This window comes from Platichthys flesus, chromosome 11 (genome assembly GCF_949316205.1).
Source record: "Platichthys flesus chromosome 11, fPlaFle2.1, whole genome shotgun sequence".
NCBI lineage: Eukaryota > Metazoa > Chordata > Actinopteri > Pleuronectiformes > Pleuronectidae > Platichthys > Platichthys flesus.
In genome coordinates, this window is record NC_084955.1 from 24,376,393 (window position 1) to 24,399,702 (window position 23,310).

Below are 23,310 nucleotides of genomic sequence, written 5' to 3' on the forward strand. Positions count from 1 at the left end.
TAGAAATGATATTGTCAGTATAATTATAGTCCTATGTTTTAAAATACAAATAGACTTATATTAACTTCATTTATTCGGCCCCAGCAAATCCCTTTAAAGTTTTTGAGATTGCAACAATATTAGAGTCTCTACTCAACGTGCTGCAAATAAATCAATTTGACGACGCATGCAAATACAGAAACAACCGAAATGTTTCTAGGGAACTTAAAAAAAAGTGATGAAGCTGTAGTTCTTTAGTTTAACACTTTGTGAAGTTCGATCATCGCGGACATAACAGAACTTCATCATACAGGTTCATCTTGCATGTGTTGAGCCCTCTCGGCCTCCGTATCATGCACTTTATGAATTTTTGTTTTTATTTATGTTGTTTTTCTCTGTATTTCATTTTGGCCCATCTGCCTCCCTCAGCATTTACACTTTTATTAAACAGATTTAACTCACAGAATACAAGTGTGATTCTATATTGCATATTACATTATTAATATACTTATATACTTATTATTACTTATTATTTATTTGATCATTCTGAATATTATGGTACCCACTGGCTGCCGTCGCCATGGTGACTGCTGGAAGCCCCGTGTGGTGGCGGCGGCCGGCCGGCAGGGGGCGCAGCGCCATCGGGTGTCGTGGCTCCGGGAGAACCGGGGGGGCAGATCGGAGGAGCGGACCCGAGCCACCGCGGGGCTGCTCAGCTGCGCTCACACCCGCCCACTGGTGCCTCCTCCGGGCTTCTCTCCACCGCGCCTCGGCTCTTCCCCGAGAACCATGGTGGCTAAGAGCAGGAAACAGACCGGGAGGAGTCCGGCGACCCCGGCGGACCGCGACAGGAACCCGCTCGCGTCGCCCCCCGGTAAAAGCGGCGGCAGGCGGCCGGGCAGGGAGGGCAAAGCGGGCTCTCACCCCAACGGGCTCTCCGGCATCGGACACAAGCTGGGGCTGAGTCCCTCGGCGCTGGGGCGGCTGGGGATCACCCTGCTCCTCGGTAAGTTGGCGGCGCTAGCCTGCTAGCCGCTAAGCTAGCTTCTTCCTCACGTTTAAACCGTAGCATTAGCGCTAAATTAAGTTATCTCCGCCGCGGATCTGCGAGCTAACGTTAGCTCACCGGGGCGATGTAGCTCCGGCGGTTAGCTGTGGCTGCTGGTTCAAATCCCTCTAAAGTGGCCGCTGCCGCTGGTGCAGCTCCACACGTGTTAACAGGTTCCCTGGTAAAGTTGGAGCTAATGTTGTTGTTGGTTTCTCCTGCACCAGTTTGCACCAGAGGAGAAACCAGCACATCAAACTCAAAGTGACGTTTTAATGGTTTTTAATTCTGCACAACTCAAAGTTATTTCTCTGTGTGTCCACAGCTGCTCTGTCTGGGTTCCTGCACTGGTGAGTTCCTCCATGCCTTCACTGGTTATACTCACTGGGTTCACTAGTTCTTACTCCATGCCTTCACTGGTTATTACTCCATGACCTCACTGGTTATTGTTCCCTGGGTTCACTGGTAATTTCTCCCTGGGTTTACTGGTTATTACTCCATGACTTCACTTGATATTACTCCATAGGTTCACTGGTTATTACTTTTCACTTGATATTACTCCATAGGTTCACTGGTTATTACTTCATGACGTCACTGGTTATTACTCCATGGGTTCACTTGTTATTACTCCATGACCTCACTGGTTATTACTGCCTGGGTTTACTGGTTATTACTCCCTGGGATCACTGGTTTTGTTAACATGTGATTTCCCCTCTGTTCTTCAGGCACCATCTGTCTCAGCTGTTTGAGAATGACAGACACTTCTCACACCTGTCAAACCTGGAGAAGGAGATGGCCTTCAGGACTGAGATGGTAAATATCAAGTTCATTGTTTATGTTATTATTATGAGACTGTGTAATTGCAAGAGCATAGAGCTTTTCTAGACCTGATGACTGCTTTCAGTGCAGGGTTCAGTATTTTGCCCAAGGACACTTCGGCTTGCAGACTGTTGAGGAGCTGGGATCAACAGCCGATCTTCTGGTTTGAGGACAACCGCTCTAACCCCTAAGCCGGAGCTGCCCTTTAACGAATAGCTTCACATTCTTACCTCCACCAAGGAGGTTATGTTTTCACCCCTGCCTGTTGAAAGATGAACACACGTCTGGCGCGGATCAAAGGGCGGATCTAGAAATGTCACTTAATTTATCATAACTAGATGTTTTTGATATTCTCACTAATCTCTCATGGAATAATTCCTGCATCTTGATGAAAGTAATCCAGGCCTGTTTAGCAGACTGATTATTTTCATGGAGCGTGTGCAAGTAAGTGCAGCCTGATTGAATTTTTAGCGGACCCTTGGGCCTTGTTGGTGATACAGCTCTTCTGAGTGTCATTTCAGTGGCAGTGTGTGTGTGGGGGGGGGGACAAAACCCCACAGTTCCCACTCTGTGCAGTAGCTTATTCCAGAGTTTATCTGACGCTCCTGTGATGCTTCAGAAGTCTGAGCACAGAAATAAAAGTGGATATCTTCCAAAGTTACAGTCTGTGAGAACCCCCCTCTCCGTCTGCCACAGCTCAGCATGACAATGAGCTAATTTGCCTTTAAAAACACAGCAAGTGTTTTAGATGTCCTCATTACATGTTGTGCTCAGACGGCACTGACACGTATTAGTAGCTTGAGATAAACAAAAGGACGTATTTGTGCCTGGAAGTAGGAATCTGGAGGGTTTCACTTCCATGATCAGATTACAGCCGGATGCATGTGTTCTACAAGACGCCGCTGTGTAAGCATGTGTAACCATTAGAGCCCAAACCATTAAGAGAGAAGCCCATAGACAAATTTATCTACAGGTAATTTCATCATCAATCATTTTATTTAGGTAAAGCACAAACATTCCTCATTGAAACAGGATGTTTGTGTGGCTGCTCTCAGAGGATATTATGTGGAGAGTGATTCGCTTTATTCTGACATTTTGAACGATTAATCCATTGAACAAAGAAAGAAACAGGAATTTTATTGATTTAAAACAAGCATCAGTTTAGTTCAACTCGATTGCTCCGCTGGGAACAAAGGGAAGTAATGCCAGGTTTCGAAATGTGGTTTATAAATGAGCGTAGAACAGAGTGATGGGAAACTGTGGATTCTGTGGCTGCAGTTTTAAATCAGGGCTGTGGGTTGTTTCCCCAAACCAGGGGCTGGGATTACACCAGAGTATTGACTTTGACATCATTGTGTCTGTTGAGTAAACCAACTGAACGTGAGGAACAAAGTTGAAAGCAGGTGAACTGACCTTTTTAGGTTCGCTCGATGGCAGATTGAGCCACTAAAGGGAACACAGACTGCACCACTGGCTGCAGTGGACGTGGAAACTTTGAATTCACCTTCAGGTTTAGTGTCAGGAACAGAGGGAACACTTGCAAGGCAGAGTTCATATGAGACCAAGTGTATCATCTGCACACTCAGAGAAAATCATACGTTCCTCCCACAGCGTTATAAACAATGTGGGACTCGCTCCTCAAATCTGACATCGGCTGTAAAAATGTGCAAGTCATCGGCACACGTCTCATTTCTGTGCCGGTCTATCACTTCCTGTCTCGGACGCTGTAGAGGCAGCTGCACGAGGTCAGAACCGGCCAAGACGTGTGGTTTTAATATCCCACGTTCTTTAACGGCAGTAGCTTCATAAAAGCTGCTGACGCTTGACGCGCTCCCCGAGCTTCTCGCCCTTTTTTCGAGATGACACCGAAGGTGACAGTTTAATCGTATGCAAACCGAATATTTCTCCCGCTCGGTTCCCACTGTGTCTGAGCAGATGGACTGTGGTGCTCCCTCCTGCGTCTCCGGTCTGAGCTGTCTGAGCAGAGTTATATTCAGTCTCTCTGAATCACTCAGTCTCTCGGAGTCTCTCCCTTTCCCCTCCATCACTCGGCCCTGACATTTCTCTTTCTCACAATCCCCGCCCAACAAATCCTCTCCCTCACATTGAGTTTTATTGAGGTTGTGAGTTTAATCTGTCGTTCCTTCTCTCTCTTTGACTCCAGGGTTTGTACTATTCCTATTATAAGACCATCATCGAGGCTCCCTCCTTCCTGGACGGTCTCCACCTGGTCATGAACGATCGGCTGACAGAGCACCCCCTGGTTATCAACACACTGCAGAGATTTAATCTCTACCCAGAGGTAATGTTCCCATGGTATTCTTATGATCTGTAAGGCCGAAGCATTACTCAGGATATTGATCTAGAACTCAGAGAGAATTTCAGATTCACAATTTATATTTGTGTTGTTACTTGAAAATGATTACGTGCTCTAATGTGCAGAAAACATACACTTTCCTCTTTTCAGCCACAAATAAAACATTTACTCCCGATGGCAAAGCAGATCATCAGAGTGGCTCAAACAAACCTGTTCTTCCTGTGTCATTGAGTAGAGTCCTGTAGAAAACAATCCAGGTTCTGTTCAGCTTCTCATTAACTCAATGACAGGCTATAATTAAACATGCCTGTTGTCTGGATCAGGGTTGAGACTAACACCTCAGTTAATGACGCTCTTGTCAGGTTTGTTCGCACTTTGCTTCTTGTGTCTGTACCAGAGATCGTGTGTAAATTTAGTTTTAAAACTGGTTTCACGCTGATTTACTTGTGTCCTTCGCTAAAACCAGATCATCACTTTCACCTCAGGGAATCCGTCAGTTCAGGAAAGAGTAAACATCTTAGGAATAGGAACAATAGGAAGTGTCTCACAGGACAGAAAGGTCCTTTGAGACGTGTTGTTTGAACAGGTTTTTCACCGTTTGTCCTTCCTCCCGTCGTCCGTCTCTTCTCCTCAGGTGGTCCTGGCCAGCTGGTACCGCATGTACACCGGTGTAATGGGCTACTTTGGGATTCCCACTAAGATGTGCTGGTCCATCAACAGAGGAGAAGGACTCACGCCCGTGGATAGTTGTGAAGGTACACACTCTCGCCATGGAGCTCCATTCTCTTCTGCACACAGACACACACAATCTCTTACAGACAGACGGTAGTGTATGAAATCTGCATCACACAAGTGTAAAGTATCACAGTAATGACCCAGAGCTGTGCTGACATTTAAAATACTCACTCTGACTAATGTCTTCACAAGCTTTGATGATTTTCTTCACTCGTGGACCGATGCAGTTAAAAAGTCTCAGGAGGAGCAGCTCAGAGAAAACGTATAAATTTATACTGAGGGGAACTGAACTAAGAAAGAAGCTCAGTGGATTCCTGCTGAAGTCGATATACTTCAACTGAAAGAGTTGAAAATGTTTTGGGTGTTTCTCCTCGATGTAAAAAAAATGCTTCTTTGCAGAAAATCATGAGAGAATTCAAACTAGCAGCGGTTTGTGTAGCGTACTGTTTTAGTTTTAATACAATGACTCGGCCAAGAAACTATTTTACTATATCCAAGTTTTAACCATCACATAAGAAAAGCAGCCGATACTCACATTTAATTTAAGTAATATTTGGAATTTTGGTTGAATATATAGATTATGTGTAGTTTAGCCAATTTATAATCTTTAGATTCATTAACAGACTCAGCATTTTAGTTATATTGTCAGTAAAAAGGAAAAAAAAATAGGTATTAAAAAAAAGAAGGACTCATAAAGTCATGTCAGGCGTTGTTTGACATTTAGGATCTAAATCACAGCGACAAATGTCGAACAACGTGTGAAACACGGCGACACTAAGAGAAACACAATCTGATTACTGTGACCCTGAGGGCAAGAGGAACGTGTTTAACATTTAACACAGGTGTAGTTGATTCTTTCCCATATTAGTGAATCTGCTGGAACCTCTGTGTGTTTCATCGGTGAAGTGAAGCAGGGTCAACGCACACAGGTTTGTTCACCGTGTTTACACAAACATGACACAGGAGCCAACAGTCACAATGACGGAGTGGAGAGATAGTTCCACACTGAGCTGTTTGCTGGAGCAGGTTTTCACACTTTGTTGTTTTTTCTCCGAGTGATTTTCAGTCACATCCCGGTGATGAAACAGCTTTTCATAATATCAACACGCTCCCCAGTATCTTGTTAGTCGTCACAGCTTCATCAATCTGTTCTGTGTTCCTGATAATTTGTCTGGCGGCGCTGCTGAAAGCAAATTATTCACTGGTGCTGGAAAACCTGCTTTTAGCCACCGGTAAATCAAATTCAGGAACCAGTGCTTCTGCATCACATCTCACCAACGTGTGATCATTCAGTGTAATATAGGGTTATGTCTTCTGTTGTGTGGAGGCTGGTCAGAGGGAACAATGTTCTCAGTTGTGACATAAAATCCAGATCTTTTATGATCCTTAGTGGAAATGATCCTTTCGCCTGAAGTCCTCTTATTCCACATGGTGTGGCACCGCTCTGCTTTACGATTCAGAGGGTATTTGGTTTTATGTGGTGAGTAAGTGCGTTGTTAAACGTTAGTAGACCCTTGACAGAAGGTTTTATGTTTAAGCATTTGACTGGAAGGTCCGACAATGTTGTAAATCACAAATACTGTATTGTATATTTCACAGTCGCACATTTTTATTTATTTTGATCTAAATTGTGTCTGAAAATAAGAAGCAGCATCAGAGAACCTCAGGGGATCAGGATCTGTGGTTCCACCGTGAATTTATTATCGCAGCCAGGAGCTTTGCAGAAGTCCTTCTTCTTTCAGGGGCTACTTATGAACTGACCTAACTTCATCAAGTTGGATTTCTCCAAATGAAACGGCACCCGAGATGCAGCTGGTGCAGTTTGAAAGGAGACGCCATTTCTACATCGCCAAAGAAAACTAAAGGTTCAGGAGGATGTAGAAGTTTTGAGAACATGGACTCACAGTTTCCTCTCTTCTCTGCTGATCAGACGTTTTATAGTTAATCCCAACTAATTATAAAATTAATAATAACATCTTCATATTCTGTCCAAAACCAAACTATTTTCTATATGCGTCGATAAAAAACAGAGAAAAGCTTTGAATTCTCACAATGGAGACACTAACTAACCATTTGACAAATCATTCTTCAATTTACTGACAAATAAAAATGACCAATCTTTGAACTTTGTTATATTCTCAGAGAGTTCTTCTCTCCACCAGTAAACCCTGATTATGGAAAAGGCTCATCAGTCTCTCTCCCTCTCTTTGTTGGTGTGTGTTGTGCGCTTTAGGAATGGGCGATCCAACGTATTTCTACGTGGCGTGTGTGTTCGTGCTGAACGGCCTGATGATGAGCCTCTTCTTCGTTTACGGCGCCTACCTCAGGTAACTCCGCTCGGCCCTGTCATGCTCCGACGCTCAGGAGGAGAGGATGAGTTTTTATGGTCCATCTCACCTGGCAGCTGTCAAAACTAAAGAAATAACCCTGATCCGGTGATGGTTGACCTTTCTGAGTGTGTCTGCCTCTCTGCTCACTCTCCTCTCTCTCCCTCTCCTAGTGGCAGTCGGCTGGGCGGCGTCGTTACCACCGTGTGTTTCTTCTTCAATCACGGCGAAGTGAGTGTTCCGTCCTTGTCCCTCCGTACGATCGGTTTCAGTGAGGCAGGATTTGAATGTTGAAGCTTTGTAGCTCAGCATCTCCGGGTCTAAGCTTCTGAAATGTGTTAAAAAAGGGCCCTCAGAGGAGCAGAGGGGGGTTAATAGGAGCTCATTTCATTTCCTCAAAGGGGCTTAGAGTTGTTTGGGGCTGGCACTCGCAGCCCAGTCCCTCCACCCACCTCGTTCTCTCCAGTTTCCAACCAGAACAAATTGTGAGTCTCTATTTCTCCAGATCAATACGCTGACATTTCCACTCACTCAGTGTTTTTCGGTCCTGTCAAACCTCCTGTTCGCCTCTTTTCATCAGCGGTTTGTGGCGTTTCAGCAGCATCGGAAATTGGCCTAATTTCTTTTGAGGAAGTTAAGAGCTGGTAATGTGTTCTGAGGCGAGATAATACTGAAGGGGTGAGGGTGGTGTTGAATATAAGTACTGGTGTGAGATTTTATCAAGTGCTAAAGACGAGTTCTCCTTTCACACACAGTCAAGAATATGAAGCAACTTTCTCTTAATGCAGAGTCCAATCCAACATGTTTTTTTTTGGAGCAGATGATAATTTAGATATTAGTGAGTTAAACTGTCCCATTGCTGATCCACCAGCCTCTTTTGACATACAAAAGTAATTGATGTTTGATATTTTACAGCTTAAACATACCTTTTATTATAAATAACAAATAAACACATATACAAGTTTTCATATCAGGGGAACATAAACACAGAAACAGATATGTCTGTCTCATAATAGGTTTGTCTGCTCTCTTCAACCTCTTTTCTGTTCTCAACCAAAGAGCAGCCACATGTAATTACGTCCTCTTATAAAGCTGCTGAAGAGCGGCTCGGCAACATGAGTAGAACGAGGTGGACGAAACACAGCAGAGGAGAATTACAAATGAAAGATTCTATTAGGTTTAATTTTGGCCAAAACAGATGAAGGCTTGCTGAGGACTCTTCACCGAATATAGGCTTCTGTATCATACACATGAACATTTGAACATCTGAATGGAGATGTAATGAAACAATATAAAGAAGGTTTGAACAAAAACATCTGGCAGATAAATATATGCAAGTGCATGTGAGACACATCTACCAGCAGCATATGTCAGAGGTCTTGAATTAGAAGCTTGAAAACAGGAGCTAATAAGTGAAGTTACCTGTTAGCCGCATGGGAACTGAAGAGGAAATGCAAATTGGTTTTCATCTTTGCTAAGTGATGTTGTTTTTCCACCCACTGTGATGCTTCAATTAGTTTTTTAACATGTGTTTTGTGTGTGTGTGTGTTTGTTATCAGAGCACTCGTGTGATGTGGACTCCGCCGCTGAGGGAGAGTTTCGCCTACCCCTTCTTAGTCCTGCAGATGCTTCTCCTCACCTACATCCTACGGTAAACTCTCCTCCAGTCTCAAGCATCTGGGATTTACCTACTCTTTTCACATTATGGATCTTTATGAATAAAATCAGATGTGTGAAGAGGAATGAAATCTATGAGTTTGTATCATTTGATGGATCTTCATTGAATGTAAGGGGCTGTTGGGCCTCGGTGAAGGTTTAAGCTTTACTGAGTGATTTTCTAGTTTAATTCTGTTTGACCAAGTTGTTTAGTTTTGGTTTTAACCTCAATTCCAAAGCCTAATCCGCGACAGGCCATTACATCTATTGCTCTATAATCTGTATTTAACGAGTCTATATGTTGAATACACACACATATATACATTTAGTTTGAGAATAACATCAGCGTCTGTTTCTCTTTCATCCTCACACCCCTGTTGCACCTTTAAATGTGTGAAATAACCAGAGCGGTTATGATCAGGAAGCTGTTTCCTTGTGACATTAAAGCAGAACAGGGCTCCAGACTCATTCTACCACTTTGCCCTTTGTGTGGTAATTACTGTGCTGGAGCGGAGCGGTGCCTCTGTTGTCGGCTGAATTGTGCACAGGAGCAGCCTCTTTGTGGAGCCGAGGCACTCGTCACAGATTAGTCTCGCCGCTCGTCAGCGAGTGGACGCCGCCTCGCGTTGTGTGAGCTCAGTCAACAGTCAGCCGCCTTCAGTCTAATGGAGAGTGAAGCCTGTGCCGTGGCTTCTCGGTACATCGCCAGGTGTTTGTAGTACATTCAAGAGTGAAATTGAAATGTGTGTGTATGGGTTTTCTCAAGCGTCTTAATGCAGCTTCTCTTATCTTCCATACACACACACACACAAACACTCTCACTGCTCCATTTCCTGTATTTTTTTTAATCTATTTTCCTCCCTCGTCTCGTTGTGTCTCTTCTCTCCACAGGACCCGGAACCTGAGCCGGGCGGCCCTGGTCGCTCTAGGCGTCTCCAATGTGTGCTTCATGCTGCCCTGGCAGTTTGCCCAGTTTGTGCTGCTCACCCAGGTAAACAAGAGGGCAGGAGAAACCCAGTGAGAGAGAGAGAATGTGGTCGGAGAGGAGATTAGAGAGAATAGAGACTTGGAGCGAGAACAGGATTCTGGCAAGGAAGCAAAGGAGTTCAGAAGCAGGTGAAGACGGAAGAGGGAGGAAAGGAGGGGACAGAGCGAGAGGTGAAAAGACGAGAGCGTATCATTTGCCTCGTCATTTGATCAAAGCTCTCCCAACATGCATTAGAAAAGGATATATTTAAGATCTGAAGGGGAATATTTGACCCAGGTGAAAGGGCAGATTCTCTCAGAGAGGCGAGTCAAAGAGAGAGATGATGAGAGCGAGAGCGTAGGCTGGCAAACCGAAGAGCCGGAGAACAAACGGGTCGCTGCTGCCAGAGTTTAGCCCGAGCTGTGGACGGCCCCCTCAGGGCACAGCTGCTGTCAGTGCAGGCGTTAAAAAAAGAGGCGACTTATTTAAAAGCTGTTCTGTCTGTTTTATTTTATCAAGCTGTTAATTTAACTCGTGAGCCTCGTCTGTTGTATGTGTAAACCAGCCTGAGGGCAGAAAGCTGAATGTCCGACCTGCACACGCCTCGGTTTGTAAAGATGGACGACTCGGTGAATTCCTATAGTGAAGCCAAAACTGTGTTGATAACACCGGGTGACTGGCTCCCTATAGGTCGGCCTTCTCCATGTTGGTAGATGGGACGTGGAACAAACACGAAAATCACAACAAACTACGTCATTGGCACAAAATGGCAGATCCTGTAATCCTGACACGTCCTCCATCTTTATTAAAAGTCTGTGTCTGGAGTATTATTCCATTCCATTCGTTTTCTGACTCACATTCAGGTTCAGATTGTAGATTTTAACTCTGCTTCCTTTTTGCACATATTGGATGTTTTCTTGCTTATGCTCTCGTATCATTGACCCAGATTTGTTGTGTTTTATTTTCAGGTGGCTTCTCTGTTTGCCTCATACATCCTGGGCTACCTGGGTCCCACCAAGATGCAATCCATCCTGGTCACTCACATGGTACAGTTCAACTCATTCATTGTGTATTTCTGGCAGTGGCAGTGTAATAATTAGGAATGCACAAAAACAAGAAATTACCATTTCATGCACGTGAGATGAAAAAACATTGAAAAGAATCAGAAACATGAGCCGGGAGGACGACACCAGCAGAGACCGGGATGACTTACTTTCTTATCAACTGTGCTGCTGAGCGTGCGCCGCTGCCTTTTCACCATTAAAGAGAGATGATGTGTGGGCGACTCGGACACTGTCAAGGACAGAAGAATGTTATGGTTGTGTGTGTGTGTGTGTCTGTTAGTGTGCGTTTTCCTCCGGCCGCTCGTCCTTCTCCTGCACATTCTTTCTCCCCTAATCCCTCAGCGCGCCCGGCTGTTAGCCAGGGCCTGTGTGCGCCGCTGATAAGGAGAAAGTCCCTTTGTGGTAAGATGGTAAGATTTGTGTCAGGAGAAGACATATGGTTCTGCATAATTCAGAGAGCTTGGCGAAAATGACTTTAGCTTTGCATGTGTTTCTGTGCATGTTCTTAAGCACAGAGCACAGACACACAACCCAGTGTGTGTCCTCTACGACCTTCATCCTCAACGAGCCGCTGCAGTGACACTTGTTCCAGGAGATCTGGACACTACCAATACTTTTATTATCAATTCATCTTTCTCTCATTTGTCCGATTAATTAATTGAACGTTTTAAAATTAGATTTTCTGACATTTTTTGGACCCCCCTCGATTAATCAAGAACATGAGCAGCATTCATCAATCAATACAATATATTGGTTAACCATTCATCACTAATCATTCAGTATATTTATATTTGCAGCCCTACAAACATTAGCCTCTCGGTGGCCCCGCTGTCGAGTGTAATACAGAGCAGCGCATTATTCCTCTCTTCACTGTGGGATTAGGCATCAAAAAGTGAATTTAATGGGATTATTTTCTGCCAGTGGCTGCGTATTCAAACTTTAATGCACTGGTTTTAAATCTCTGGAGTGTTTCCAGCAACACGGTCGCACAGAAAGAGTTATTGTCGACAGTTAATGCGATCTGATTCCCAGACCACCCTCCTGCTGGAGAGACACAGAGATGTTGTTATTTGCAGGCAGTGAGAATGAAGCTGTGTTTTTTCGGGGGGGGGGGGGACCTACAGAAGCCGACTGGGGCCCTGATTCTGCGCTGCTGAGCTTGTGTGTGGAGCATTGTTTCTAATTACACAGACAGATCGTGCACATGGAGCTACTGGAAACACTGGTTACTGTCGCTGTGCACAGTCAGATTCAGCTCTGCAGGATTGTGATGTATAACACCTCCTTCTTCTCCCCCCCACAGATCACACTCGGCGTCTGCTTTATCCTGATGTTCGGTAACTCCATGCTGCTCACATCCTTCTACGCCTCCTCACTCGTCTCCATCTGGGTGAGTCTGATCCACTGAACTGTACCAACGACTGTTGAATGTCCCGAGATGAGATTCAGAGAAAGTTAGTCCAGAAAAAAAGAATGAACACATTTGTACAAGTGAATACATGACAGGAGGAAACTGATTTCTGTAGTTATTTAACAGATGTGAGCGAGAAGATGTTTAAATACCATTTATAACATTTCTGTAGTTTAACTTTCTGCCTTGATGATTTTGTTTTTTCAGGCCATCATTGCACTGAGGGATCAATTCGCTAAGGTTTTCAAACCTGGCATCATCATCTGGGTACGTAGGATTCACTGCTGCCTGGTTTTCACTCCACTTACTGCACTTTTCATATTGGATTATGATAAGACAATAAGTAAAACAAGTATATCCACATCTAATTTATTGACCATCTATACTAAATACTCCCGGGTGCCTTCAATTTATCATTGAATTGATTAAGTATTTGAATTTCTTAAGGATCTCTCTTTATATTATTACTCTACATCTGCCTCCTCTGCTTAGAAATTAAATTGAATTCACATTCAGAGCTCGAGTGTGTGTTTGTGTGTTCAACCTGTCAGTGTTTGTTTTTGTGTTTAACCTGTCAGTGTGTGTCTTCTCTTCCTCCTCAGGTCATGCAGGGTCTGGCGTGGGTCGGCTCCACAGTTCTGCTCAAATTCATGTTGTCCACAATCCTCGGTGTGTCTGACGACGTAAGTGACAGAAACTTTAAAGTAACTTTACACTGAATCCACTTTGTCTGTGCCTCTGAGCTGGAGACAGCTACAGGTCATATGATTTCAGGTTGTCCCTCATATTTGTGTTTCATCTATAAAAAACATCTGGTCTACTTTTGCAGGCTCACATCAGTGGACTGATCAAGTCTAAGTTCACCAGCTACAAGGACTTCCACACCCTGATGTACACGTGTGCTGCAGAATTTGACTTCATGGAGTTGGAGGTGAGGTTCCCTTGACCAAAATCTGGCTCCTCTTCAGAGTTACACATTTATCTTCTTTGAGTCAAAGCACCAGGAAACGCTGATAACGAGAGAGCTGTGTAAGCCGCAGCCTTGTTGGCTGATAAAATGCCCGTCTCAGCTGGTCTGTTGTGAAAATCTTGCCAAACTTAAGCTTTCAAAATGTCACAGTCTCCCGTGAAGATAAGAAGATGTACCTGCTGTTTTGAATCTGAGAGCTTGGAGAGAATCTGTGCTCTGAAATTAAACTTCATGACAAAGCTGTCGTTTCTTACTCTCACCGAACCTCACTAGTTTACACTAACACTAATATTCAGATATTTACCAGATAACGCAAATAAGACTCTGAATAAGACGCTGCCGTGTAAACAGTATTTTCTCTGATTACCAGAACCCAAATGAGGGTTAAATCCATTTTTTCAAATAAAATTCTAAAGGGAACAGCGGGTGTTGTGGATGCTATGGTGACTAAGCTCTGTATCATGTAAACAGGATATGAGTGAAATTCTCAATCAGCAAATCATATAAAATCATAATTGGAATAACATCTTTTTAATAAATAGGTTAATTGTCAGATTCTTGATCTTTCTCCATCTTTCTCTCCCCTTCAGACGCCTCTTCGTTACCTCAAGACGTTCCTGCTTCCCCTCAACATGCTGGTGGTTGCTCTCATTGCCGGGAGGGTGAGTCCTCCCAAAGGGTTTGGACCATATGTCAGAAATGGACTAAGACTTTCATTTTAGAAGCAGAAGGACAAATCTGACGAGAAGTTTGTGTGTTAACTGCAGAACGTCTGGTTTTAAAGCTTCCTGAGGACATTAAAGGGAAAGAAGATGTGTGAGCTGATCACCATCAGGGTTATCTCTTTTACTGAAACTCTGCAAAAAAAACGAAATATGAATCTTGGGAGAGGTCAGAGCAGGCTGCTTGTAACCTGACAGACCAGAACAGGGGCCAAAAAAAAGATTTGTACATCCCTGTCAGACGCTGGTAAAGTTGAATTGCTCTGCGAAAAAACTGAAGCAGAAACATACGAGTGTATAACGTTCAGATAAGGCTGAGAACACAAACCTCCACAGAGGCTGATGCCCCATCCCGCCATCTTAAAGCAGTGTTTCCTGTGACATGTTCTAATCACATAGGAGATCTTTAACTTGGAGTGAGAAATAACATTCAGAAGAGTCATACAGATTACCACGCATTGATTTTAACCCCAGAGTACAACCGCTGAAGCTAGAAAGAGGTCTTTTAAATATGGGTTATGCTCTTTATTTTTCAGGAGAGAGCAGTTGTCTTACATGTTGTCTTAGTGCATGTTTTTAGAAAGCGAGTACAGGTACAGATTTATTCCCTGTACCTATTTACATCAGTGAGGAAAGGCTAAATGACAGATAGACCTCAGTTTAGTTCAAACTACAGCCGTCAAAATGACGGTTCTGTTGAATCATTGCCACGTTCAACAGCTTCAATGAAAACTGAACACTGACTCACGAAGGTAACATCTCCATCTGAGTATGTAGGTGGGAAGGATTCGGATTAGGCTGCTTCAGTTCCGCCAGTCAAACATAATAAACTGCTGGCGTACAGACTGTATGTTGGGGGGGGGGGGCAAACTGCATGTAGTCTAATCTCATCATGCATTGCCCACGCTAAGCTAAGAATACACAAGTCAATCTGACAAACAATGGCTGCCAATGCAGGAGCCAGCTGCTGGAAAGAGGCGTTTTGATTTCAACAGTTTGACAACTTGTCCTTTTTAGACGTTCCAGGATGTCGTCCGGTTCCTGAGGGGCGGGGGGGGGAAGGCGTCTGGCAAGAGCGACGATGATGACGAAGCTGCAGGGTGAGCGACGCCATGATTTACCATTAATTACCAATGGAATGAGGATCGTGAAATAGAAAGGACTTTGAAAACTTCTGCTTGTAGCTGAGTTTATATATTTCTGTCTCTTCTGGGTTGCAGGTCTGAAATTGCTGCAAAAGGAGAGGTGAGGAAAAAACTCATTTTAACATCCTCTGTTATTATCGTTAAGTTTATTCACAAACATCTCGGTGTGATATTTCTGCCATTTTTAACCCGATGTTCCACTTCTCTAAACCTATTTGTATTTCATTATATTCCTTCAGTGCATTTGCATCTGCTCAGTTTCCAGCGCCCTAAGTGGTTTTCAGCCCTTTTCTCATTACTCAGAAATGAAAGGCAGCTTCTCTTCTGCTACGAAATCTCACTGTGCCGCCTTTTGTTCAGCTGCTTCATGTCATTTTCTCTAATATCCCTCCCATATTGTGTGTGTGTGTGTGTGCGTGTCTGTGTGTGTGCGTGTGCGTTTGGAAGCTTCCTGAGTTTCCCAGATAATTGCTTTAATGTTTCTGTGGCTCGATGAGAAGCTCTCCAGGGGGCGTTCTCACTGCTCACAGGAGGAACTGTGTTAAAAGCATCACGCACATGTCATTATACACAGCTTGTTCAGAAAAGCTTTTAGATCCACTTGAGAGAGCTTCTCTTATAATTTCATTGACAGCTTTTAAAACATTATGAGTTTAAACAATTCAGACTTCAAAATACACCAAATTCACAGTTTAACATCACACTAATGTTACGGTGAAGCTGTTGCTCTTTGCCTCAATCCAGGATTTTTCCATCTGTACAGACAGAGATTTCTTTGTGTTACATCACAAACGGTTCGATGTCGTAATCACGTGTTTTCTTTTATTTCTTTGGAAACAGGGAAAACATTGTGTCGGGCATAGAACGCATTTTAGGAATTTGATAGAGAGAATTTAAGAAATCATTTTTAATTTTGCCCACTGGTTGTTTGAATTTCAAAAAACCTTGTTATTGATTCATCTGTGTAAATTTGCAAATATATAATTTGTAATGTTTGCAGTAAGAAATGTGAGTCTAGATGTCTTCTCAGATGTCTTGGATGGAGTTTTGATTTTGTTCTTTGTTTAACTGTTGTGTTACAAATTTCTGGTAGATTTTTGTATTTCAAAAAGATGTCCTCACAAGCTCTGTCCTTATGTTATTCTCTGTTATTCTGTTATTTCTCTGCACCTTCTTGTCCCCTCTGACGACTGACTGTCTGTGGACGTGTCCCCCTCCAGCTGGTGTACCACAGTCTGCAGCTGCTGGCGTTCGGCGTCCTGGCCGTCCTCATCATGCGTCTCAAGCTCTTCCTGACACCTCACATGTGCATCATGGCCTCGCTCATCTGCTCCAAACAGGTGCGTCTCTCACCTCGTAGAGAGTGACCCCTGGAAAACACTGTCTATATTTAGTTGGTTGTTTTTATCTCATCAATGTCTGACCCATAACGGGAGGTGACCCCTGTGTCCCTGTCTCAGGTGTTCGGCTGGATCGGGGAGAGGTTTAAGCACCAGGTCGTGGTGTTTGCTGTCATGGCTGCCATGGCCGTACAGGGAGTGGCCAACCTGCAGGCCCAGTGGGGGATCATCGGAGAGTTCAGCAACCTGCCGCAGGAGGAGCTGCTGGACTGGATCCAGGACAACACCCGTCCTGGTAGGTTTTCATTCTCTCGTATTAAAGATAATGATCCTCAGGACAGAACTGTGAGAAGGAAGGAGACACACAAAAGAGCAGTTTACAGCTCAGCTAGTTTTATTTGAAGTTCTGGTGTGATTCACAAATATCCCTTTTCCTTTGTCAATGGGAATGAGCTCTGTGAAACTGTTTCATAGAACCAAAGAGTCCCCTGCTGTCAACACTAATGACTGTAAATCACAAGCTTTAGAAGACGCTCAGGGGGAAGTGGTGTCCCTCGTTTGAACCCAATCCAGGAAGTAGAGAAAATACAACAAGATGGAAGGAAATTTCCGCAACTGGTGACAAAGCTGATTGAAGTTTGAATAAATTTAGTTTTTTTTCTGTGACACAGATTCTGTGTTTGCGGGAGCGATGCCCACCATGGCCAGTGTGAAGCTGTCCACAGGCCGTCCCATCGTCAACCATCCCCACTATGAAGACGCTGGTCTGAGGTCAGTGGAGTTTACGTTAGAGAAACTGAAACAACCTGTATTTCACTCTGAAGGAATCCTGGTTAATCTGCAGCACAGACAGAACGACCAGTTAATGCTGAACAAATTAAATCTTCAAATCCAATTAGATTTCTTTATTTATCCACACAATGGGGAAATTCACTTGTTACAGCAGTAATAGAAAAACAGAATTAAAGTAACAGTGTCGAAGCACTGTAAAAAAAAAAAAAAAAAGTACACTTCTAAAACTACACATAATAGGAGTATGAAAACAAACAACCTGCAAAAACAGACACTGTACAAAAAGCAGGTGCTGGGGATAAAGTGGAATGATGTTAAGTGTTATTGTAATGAAAATAGAAAAAATATGAAACAGTAGTGACCATGATACAGAAAATAATTAAAAATAATTAGAAAGTAAGTGACCATAATATAAATAATACTACAAGATAGCATACTGGAAATATGAATATTGCAATGTAACCATTTTAAGTGACCATGATATAAATATAGATGTTAAGTGTTGAATATTATGATGTGAGAGGTTTAGTGGAGAAAAAAGATAAATAGACAGGGACTACAACATTATCAGGTGGTGCTGGTGTTGTAGAGCCTGACTGCAGCCGGGATGAAGGACCTGCGGAACCTCTCCTTCTTACACCGTGGGTGTAACAGTCTGCTGCTGAAGGAGCTGCTCTGGGACCCCACAATGTCATGCAGGGGGTGAGAGGTGTTGCCCATGATGGACGCCAGCTTGGCTAACATCCTTCTGTCCCCCACTTCCTCAATGGAGTCCAGAGGACAGCACAGGACAGAGCTCGCTCTTCTTATCAGTCTGTTGAGCCTGTTCCTGTCTCTGTCCGTGCTACCCCCCCTCCAGCAGACCACTGAAGAAATAATTGGATAATTTTACTGAAGAATAACTGTTCATCTACAATGCTTCAATATAATAAGAACATTTAAATGTGACACAATCTAAAAATATGAAGTCTGAGCTGTGGGACTCACTCCTCACTCTTAAGTTTTCTTAAACTTCTTAGATCTGTAATATTTCACTTTTCATAATTTAGCTGCTGCATCAAAGTGCTTCCTCTTGTTCATATTGATGTTATTCTGGTTTGTTCTCGCAGGGAAAGAACCAAGCTGGTTTACTCCATGTACAGCCGCATGTCCGGAGAAACAGTGAAGAGGAATCTGATGCAGCTGGGAGTGGACTTCTTCGTCCTGGAGGATTCCTGGTGCACCAGGAGAACCAGGTACCACAACACCGGCGGTGACTCTCCCAGTGGATCCCTGTTTCCTTTCACGTTAGGATTCCGGTGCTTCAATCCAGAGAGAATGTCAAAGAGGAAACATGACGTAGTATAAGGAGAAATAGTTTATTCTCCTGATTAACTCTTTCCTCTCTCTCTTCATCCAGGCCTGGGTGCAGCATGCCAGAGATCTGGGACGTCGAGGATACTGAAAACGTTGGTAAAGTTCCCCTCTGCACCCACATCTCCAAGAACTCACGACCCCACTTCACCACAGTGTTTTCCAATGACATTTACAAAGTTCTCAAAGTCCCCAAAGTCGCCAAAGAGCTCAGATAACGCTGTCGGATGAACTGATCCAGCTCCAAACTTTTTCTTCCCACCTCTTCTACCCGTCTGTTAGTTATTTTTTGTCAGTCACTGCTGTTGCCCCCCCACAGTTCCCCTCCTAGCTGTAAGCTGTGATTCACTGAGCGGTGGACTGATAACACAATATCAAGATTCGCCTTGTGCTTCTCAGTATTTGTTTCTGCTGCAGCTTTGTCATCCAGAGACGTTCCCATCATGCTCCCGTTGGTGCCCGAGTAAAAGCCAACAGGTTTTTAAGCTCTTTTGCTTTAGTTCTGTTCACACATTTATTTTAAGAGATGCTGTTCAAACATCATTGTTTTGTTTTGTCACTTAAAACAACACTATGTGACTTTTATATAATTTAATCAGCCTCTTGATTCATTGACTGTGAACACGGAGAAAGTTTCCTCCTTCACTCCCTGAGCGTCTGTTCTGTGTAACTCTGGTGAGTGGGTTCCCTCTCCTGTGAGAAGAACTGACTGAGAGTCACCGCTGCAACCGTCACAATCAGGTCCAGTAAGTGGAAGAGTGAAGCTGAACTGAGATCAGTTAAAAACACAGTTCATCTCCAATATTCAGCAGCAAACTTAAAAAACAAGATGAATTCTAAGCAGAGTTTTGTGCCGACAATCCTCTGGTTCAGGAAGCAGAGGATCATGGGTAATATCCATCATTTGGTTTCTCTTCATCATCGCTCGGAACCAGAGCCCAGCAGAGTCAGTCACCTCGTCTGGCTGCAGGTGGCGCTGTTGCTCAGTAAAAGTTACCTAGTGTTGCTTTAAGAAAGACCTTGTGTCTCACAGGACCAATCGATGATGTCCACATACTGTGAAGCAATACCCTTTGCAAACTTTGACAAAAGCTTCTATTGTTATGCACAGTGTTAAACTCTGAAAAGATTTTCAGTTTCCTTTTATAATTTATTTGTGTGAATATTTTTATGCAAATTTCAAAATGTTGAGACGTTTTTTTTTTTCTTCCGAAGCAAACAGTGTTTTAAGAGTCAAGAGAAACAGGTGAAAATTTGATTAAAGGTTTTTTTTTGTGGTTCTTAATTAAGTCATAAACTGGCATAAAGAGTTTTTATGAAAAAGAAAATCAAGTGGTTTTACGTTCACTCTGTGACAACCTTTTGTAAATACCCAAACAGCTGTTTTGTACAATACTGATGTTTGGCCTTTAAAAGGTTCTTTGTGTTTGTTGAATTATTGTTAATTGCCAAAGGAAGTTTTGTTATCAATGGCGGGTATTATATTCTGGGCACTGTAGCAGATGAACGATGTGCTTTCTGAGAACCATCAGTGTGTGAGTTCTGTAACAGCCAATCCCAAACTACTTTACTGTAGCAGTGACTTGATGTAAATGGTAGCAGTTGTTGTCTCCTTCGCTGGTTTGGACTCTGATAATGATTCTTCAGTATTTTAAGAGAATATGGCTTTGTTACCGTTTGACTGGAAGATGAATGCTACTCATGCCTGTGTGTTGAATATGAAGCTACAGCCAGAAGGCTATCAGCTTAGCTTAGCATAAAGATAGGCACTGAGGAAACAGTTTGCTTGGAGCTGGCCAAAGGTTTAAAATGAAACCTCTAATTCTCACAGATTTACATGTTCTATTTCGTTTGTTTAATCTGGTTTCACGCAAATCAAGGTATTATCACTGAGAAGCGTATAAATACTTCAGATTCATTGTGGGCAGAGGCAATTGCCTCTTTTCTTTCTTTCATGTGCTCGTAATCAGGCCTGTCGGGTTTGGACAGAGAATTTGGGCCCAACCGGCACAGTAGTCAGAGTTTAGCTGTTTTCCTCTGCTGAGCTCACCACACACTGGCTGCAGCTTCATGTCCAGTGATATTAATGCAGATGAGAGATGGACTCAATCCCATCATTTTACTCTAAGCAAGAAAACAAATGAGCATATACAGAATTTGTCCTCGGTGTGCAGTCTAAAGGTTTCATCGTGTTGAAAAGAGTATTTGAAAATGTCCTTTACTCCCACTTGAGGTCAAATCAATGGCTGCATAGCTGCATTTTGTATTGATGGTTTGTTATAATCAGTATCCCTGAACAATTTAAATTGCAGTCACTCGTCTGTATTTGTTTTTTACCTCTCATGTGAACTGACTTGTCTTTGCCCTCAAAGCTTGGTGCCATATCTCAGAGGGAGAGTAGCAGATGTGGAGCTTTACAGAACACAGGATCTTTTTTATATCACGACTCCGTGAGGCACTGAGACGTAGTTCCTCGTTTTGGGAAATAAAACTAATTTGCCAAGCATTAGATATAAAGATTGATATCACTCAGGCCTGGACATTAAAAAACGAAGCTGCAGCCAGCAGTGGTGGTAACATTAGCATTGTCCTTCACAATAAATGGACTATATCAGAGTTTAATTTCTTTAAAAGGTCTTATGTACGAGTTTGTAACTGGTTGGAATCATTTCGGTATGACACTGTACAGATGGTTTTATGGATTAAGCATCATAGTGAGACTTTTAAAACAAAACAAACCCTTATTCACATTTCAAAAAGAGCTTCTCAGTGAGCGGCTGAACAAACCAGTTAGTCTTTAGATGTTGAGCATTTGATTTCAGATCAGTTTCTTTGTGTAAAGCTCATATGAGGACTGATGATTTGACAGTGTAGAAGTGATCTTGTGTGTCAAGTGCCCATTGTTCAGGAGTGGGTCACACTTCCAGAAACACTTTGACGTAAGTAGTTGATTCCTGTTGTGTTTCAGATGTTTTTTATAATATTTGTCTATTTTGTCTGTATTTTAAAAAAAATAAAATATTTGCATCAACAGCTTCTTGGTCTTAAATGGATATATATATGTTTGCGCCACTGAACAGAAGATGATGCAAGTGATGGTGATAAGAGCATCCTATTCAAGAAGGTATCAATTACAGGAAGTGGATGAACTGGTGCTAGTGGAGAGCAGAGGGAACTCAGGCTGCTTAAATGTTTTGTTTTCACTCAGCTAACAATTCAACTCAATTTCTATCATCTGTATCAACTTAAAACTTTGCATATTGCTATCCTGAGTTTATTAACTATGCTAAGTTAATCAATTTTCACATCACTAGATTGAAAATAACACAAACTTTTTTGGTAGTTTAACTTTTAAGGCTGTACGTACAGTGAACATATAAATACTGCTTTCTCTCAAGAGCTCTGGTTTTACAGAAACTGTAAATATGGATTCCTCTACAGCCTGACAGAACTGAAGCATGAGGCCGACCTGGTGAAGAGGAGTAAACCTGCTCCACCTCCTGGCCTCGAGTGGAACGAGACACACTCTCTCATCTGAGTCTGGGATCAGCTTTCCAATCGCTCCTTAGAGCAAAAGCTCAGTTCCTTCAAAGCTGAACAGGCGTGAAAAGCAAACGTCGGCATCTAACAAAGCTGCACAGTGTAACCCCCCCCCCCAACACACACACACACACACACACACACACACACACAGAAACACACACAGAAACACAACTTTCCCTTTCCTGCTGCACACGATGGATAAATTGAAGGAATTCTGTTTTTTTTTCTTTCAGGAAAGTAACATGACATATATTATAGATAATGTATATTTAAATAGCAGCTAGTAGAGTTCAACACAAGCTATAAGAAGTGACTTAATTTATCATTTACAGATATTATTAGCGAGGCTTGGGAAAGGACGCAAAAATGTTTTGCTCAAGATCAAACTTTAAAATAATTTACTTTACTTTTGGTGTCTTATAAAAGCCTGAGAGTTTGGCAACTTCATAGTGCAAGACAATAAAGAAGTTATCATTATATAGGGAAGATTTATTAATAATAATACTAATAATGATAATGTGAGCCAGATGGATGGATAGATAGATGGATAGATCCCTAAAGTTCTGAATTCATTACATTTATGCAATATTCATTAATGTGTGCAATAAATTGGTTCATGTGCAATCCAGTCACTGTACATATACGTATACCTTTTTCTATATTTGGTATATTAATCCTTACACTTAAGTATTATCACTCACTGATAGATATTTTGACTCTTGCTGCTGTAATATAGCAAACTTCCCCATAGTGGTTATAATAAAGGATTATCTATCTTATATGATCTAATTAAAACTTTATTTACTTTATCGTCTAAATACTTAAATGCTAATAATGTTCATGTTTTGAGAAAAATAAACATTTGTTTAGAAATACTGATGTTTAATGGAAATTAATGAATGAGTAACTTTAACTAGAAAACAGCTGCTTATAAAAAATTACTAAGAACAAAAACTATATAGAAGAAAAAATAAATGCCACAGATATTTTCACTTTTCTAACTATCACATGTTTCTAATTATCACATGAAGACTCGTTTTCCTTTTGTCCTCTCCCCGGGGGCAGAAAACTACATTTCCCACAATCCCCCTCACGCGGAAGTTGCGCAGTGTGGCTGTGCGAGGA

General features: G+C 42.6%; 1 protein-coding gene across 1 annotated transcript; it reads left to right on the forward strand.

The window, feature by feature from the left end:
- The first annotated feature begins 632 nt into the window (after positions 1-632).
- dpy19l1l (dpy-19-like 1, like (H. sapiens)) lies at positions 633-21,675 on the forward strand. The gene is made up of 22 exons (XM_062398816.1): positions 633-985; positions 1,350-1,374; positions 1,750-1,837; positions 4,008-4,145; positions 4,795-4,915; positions 7,129-7,222; positions 7,396-7,453; positions 8,782-8,873; positions 9,770-9,869; positions 10,814-10,891; positions 12,213-12,299; positions 12,528-12,587; positions 12,923-13,003; positions 13,150-13,251; positions 13,881-13,952; positions 15,030-15,112; positions 15,233-15,257; positions 16,378-16,497; positions 16,618-16,792; positions 17,169-17,268; positions 18,399-18,524; positions 18,689-21,675. The coding sequence occupies exons 1-22, from the start codon at positions 769-771 to the stop codon at positions 18,858-18,860; spliced, it is 2,214 nt and encodes a 737-aa protein (XP_062254800.1). The 5' UTR covers positions 633-768; the 3' UTR covers positions 18,861-21,675.
- Positions 21,676-23,310: the final 1,635 nt, after the last annotated feature.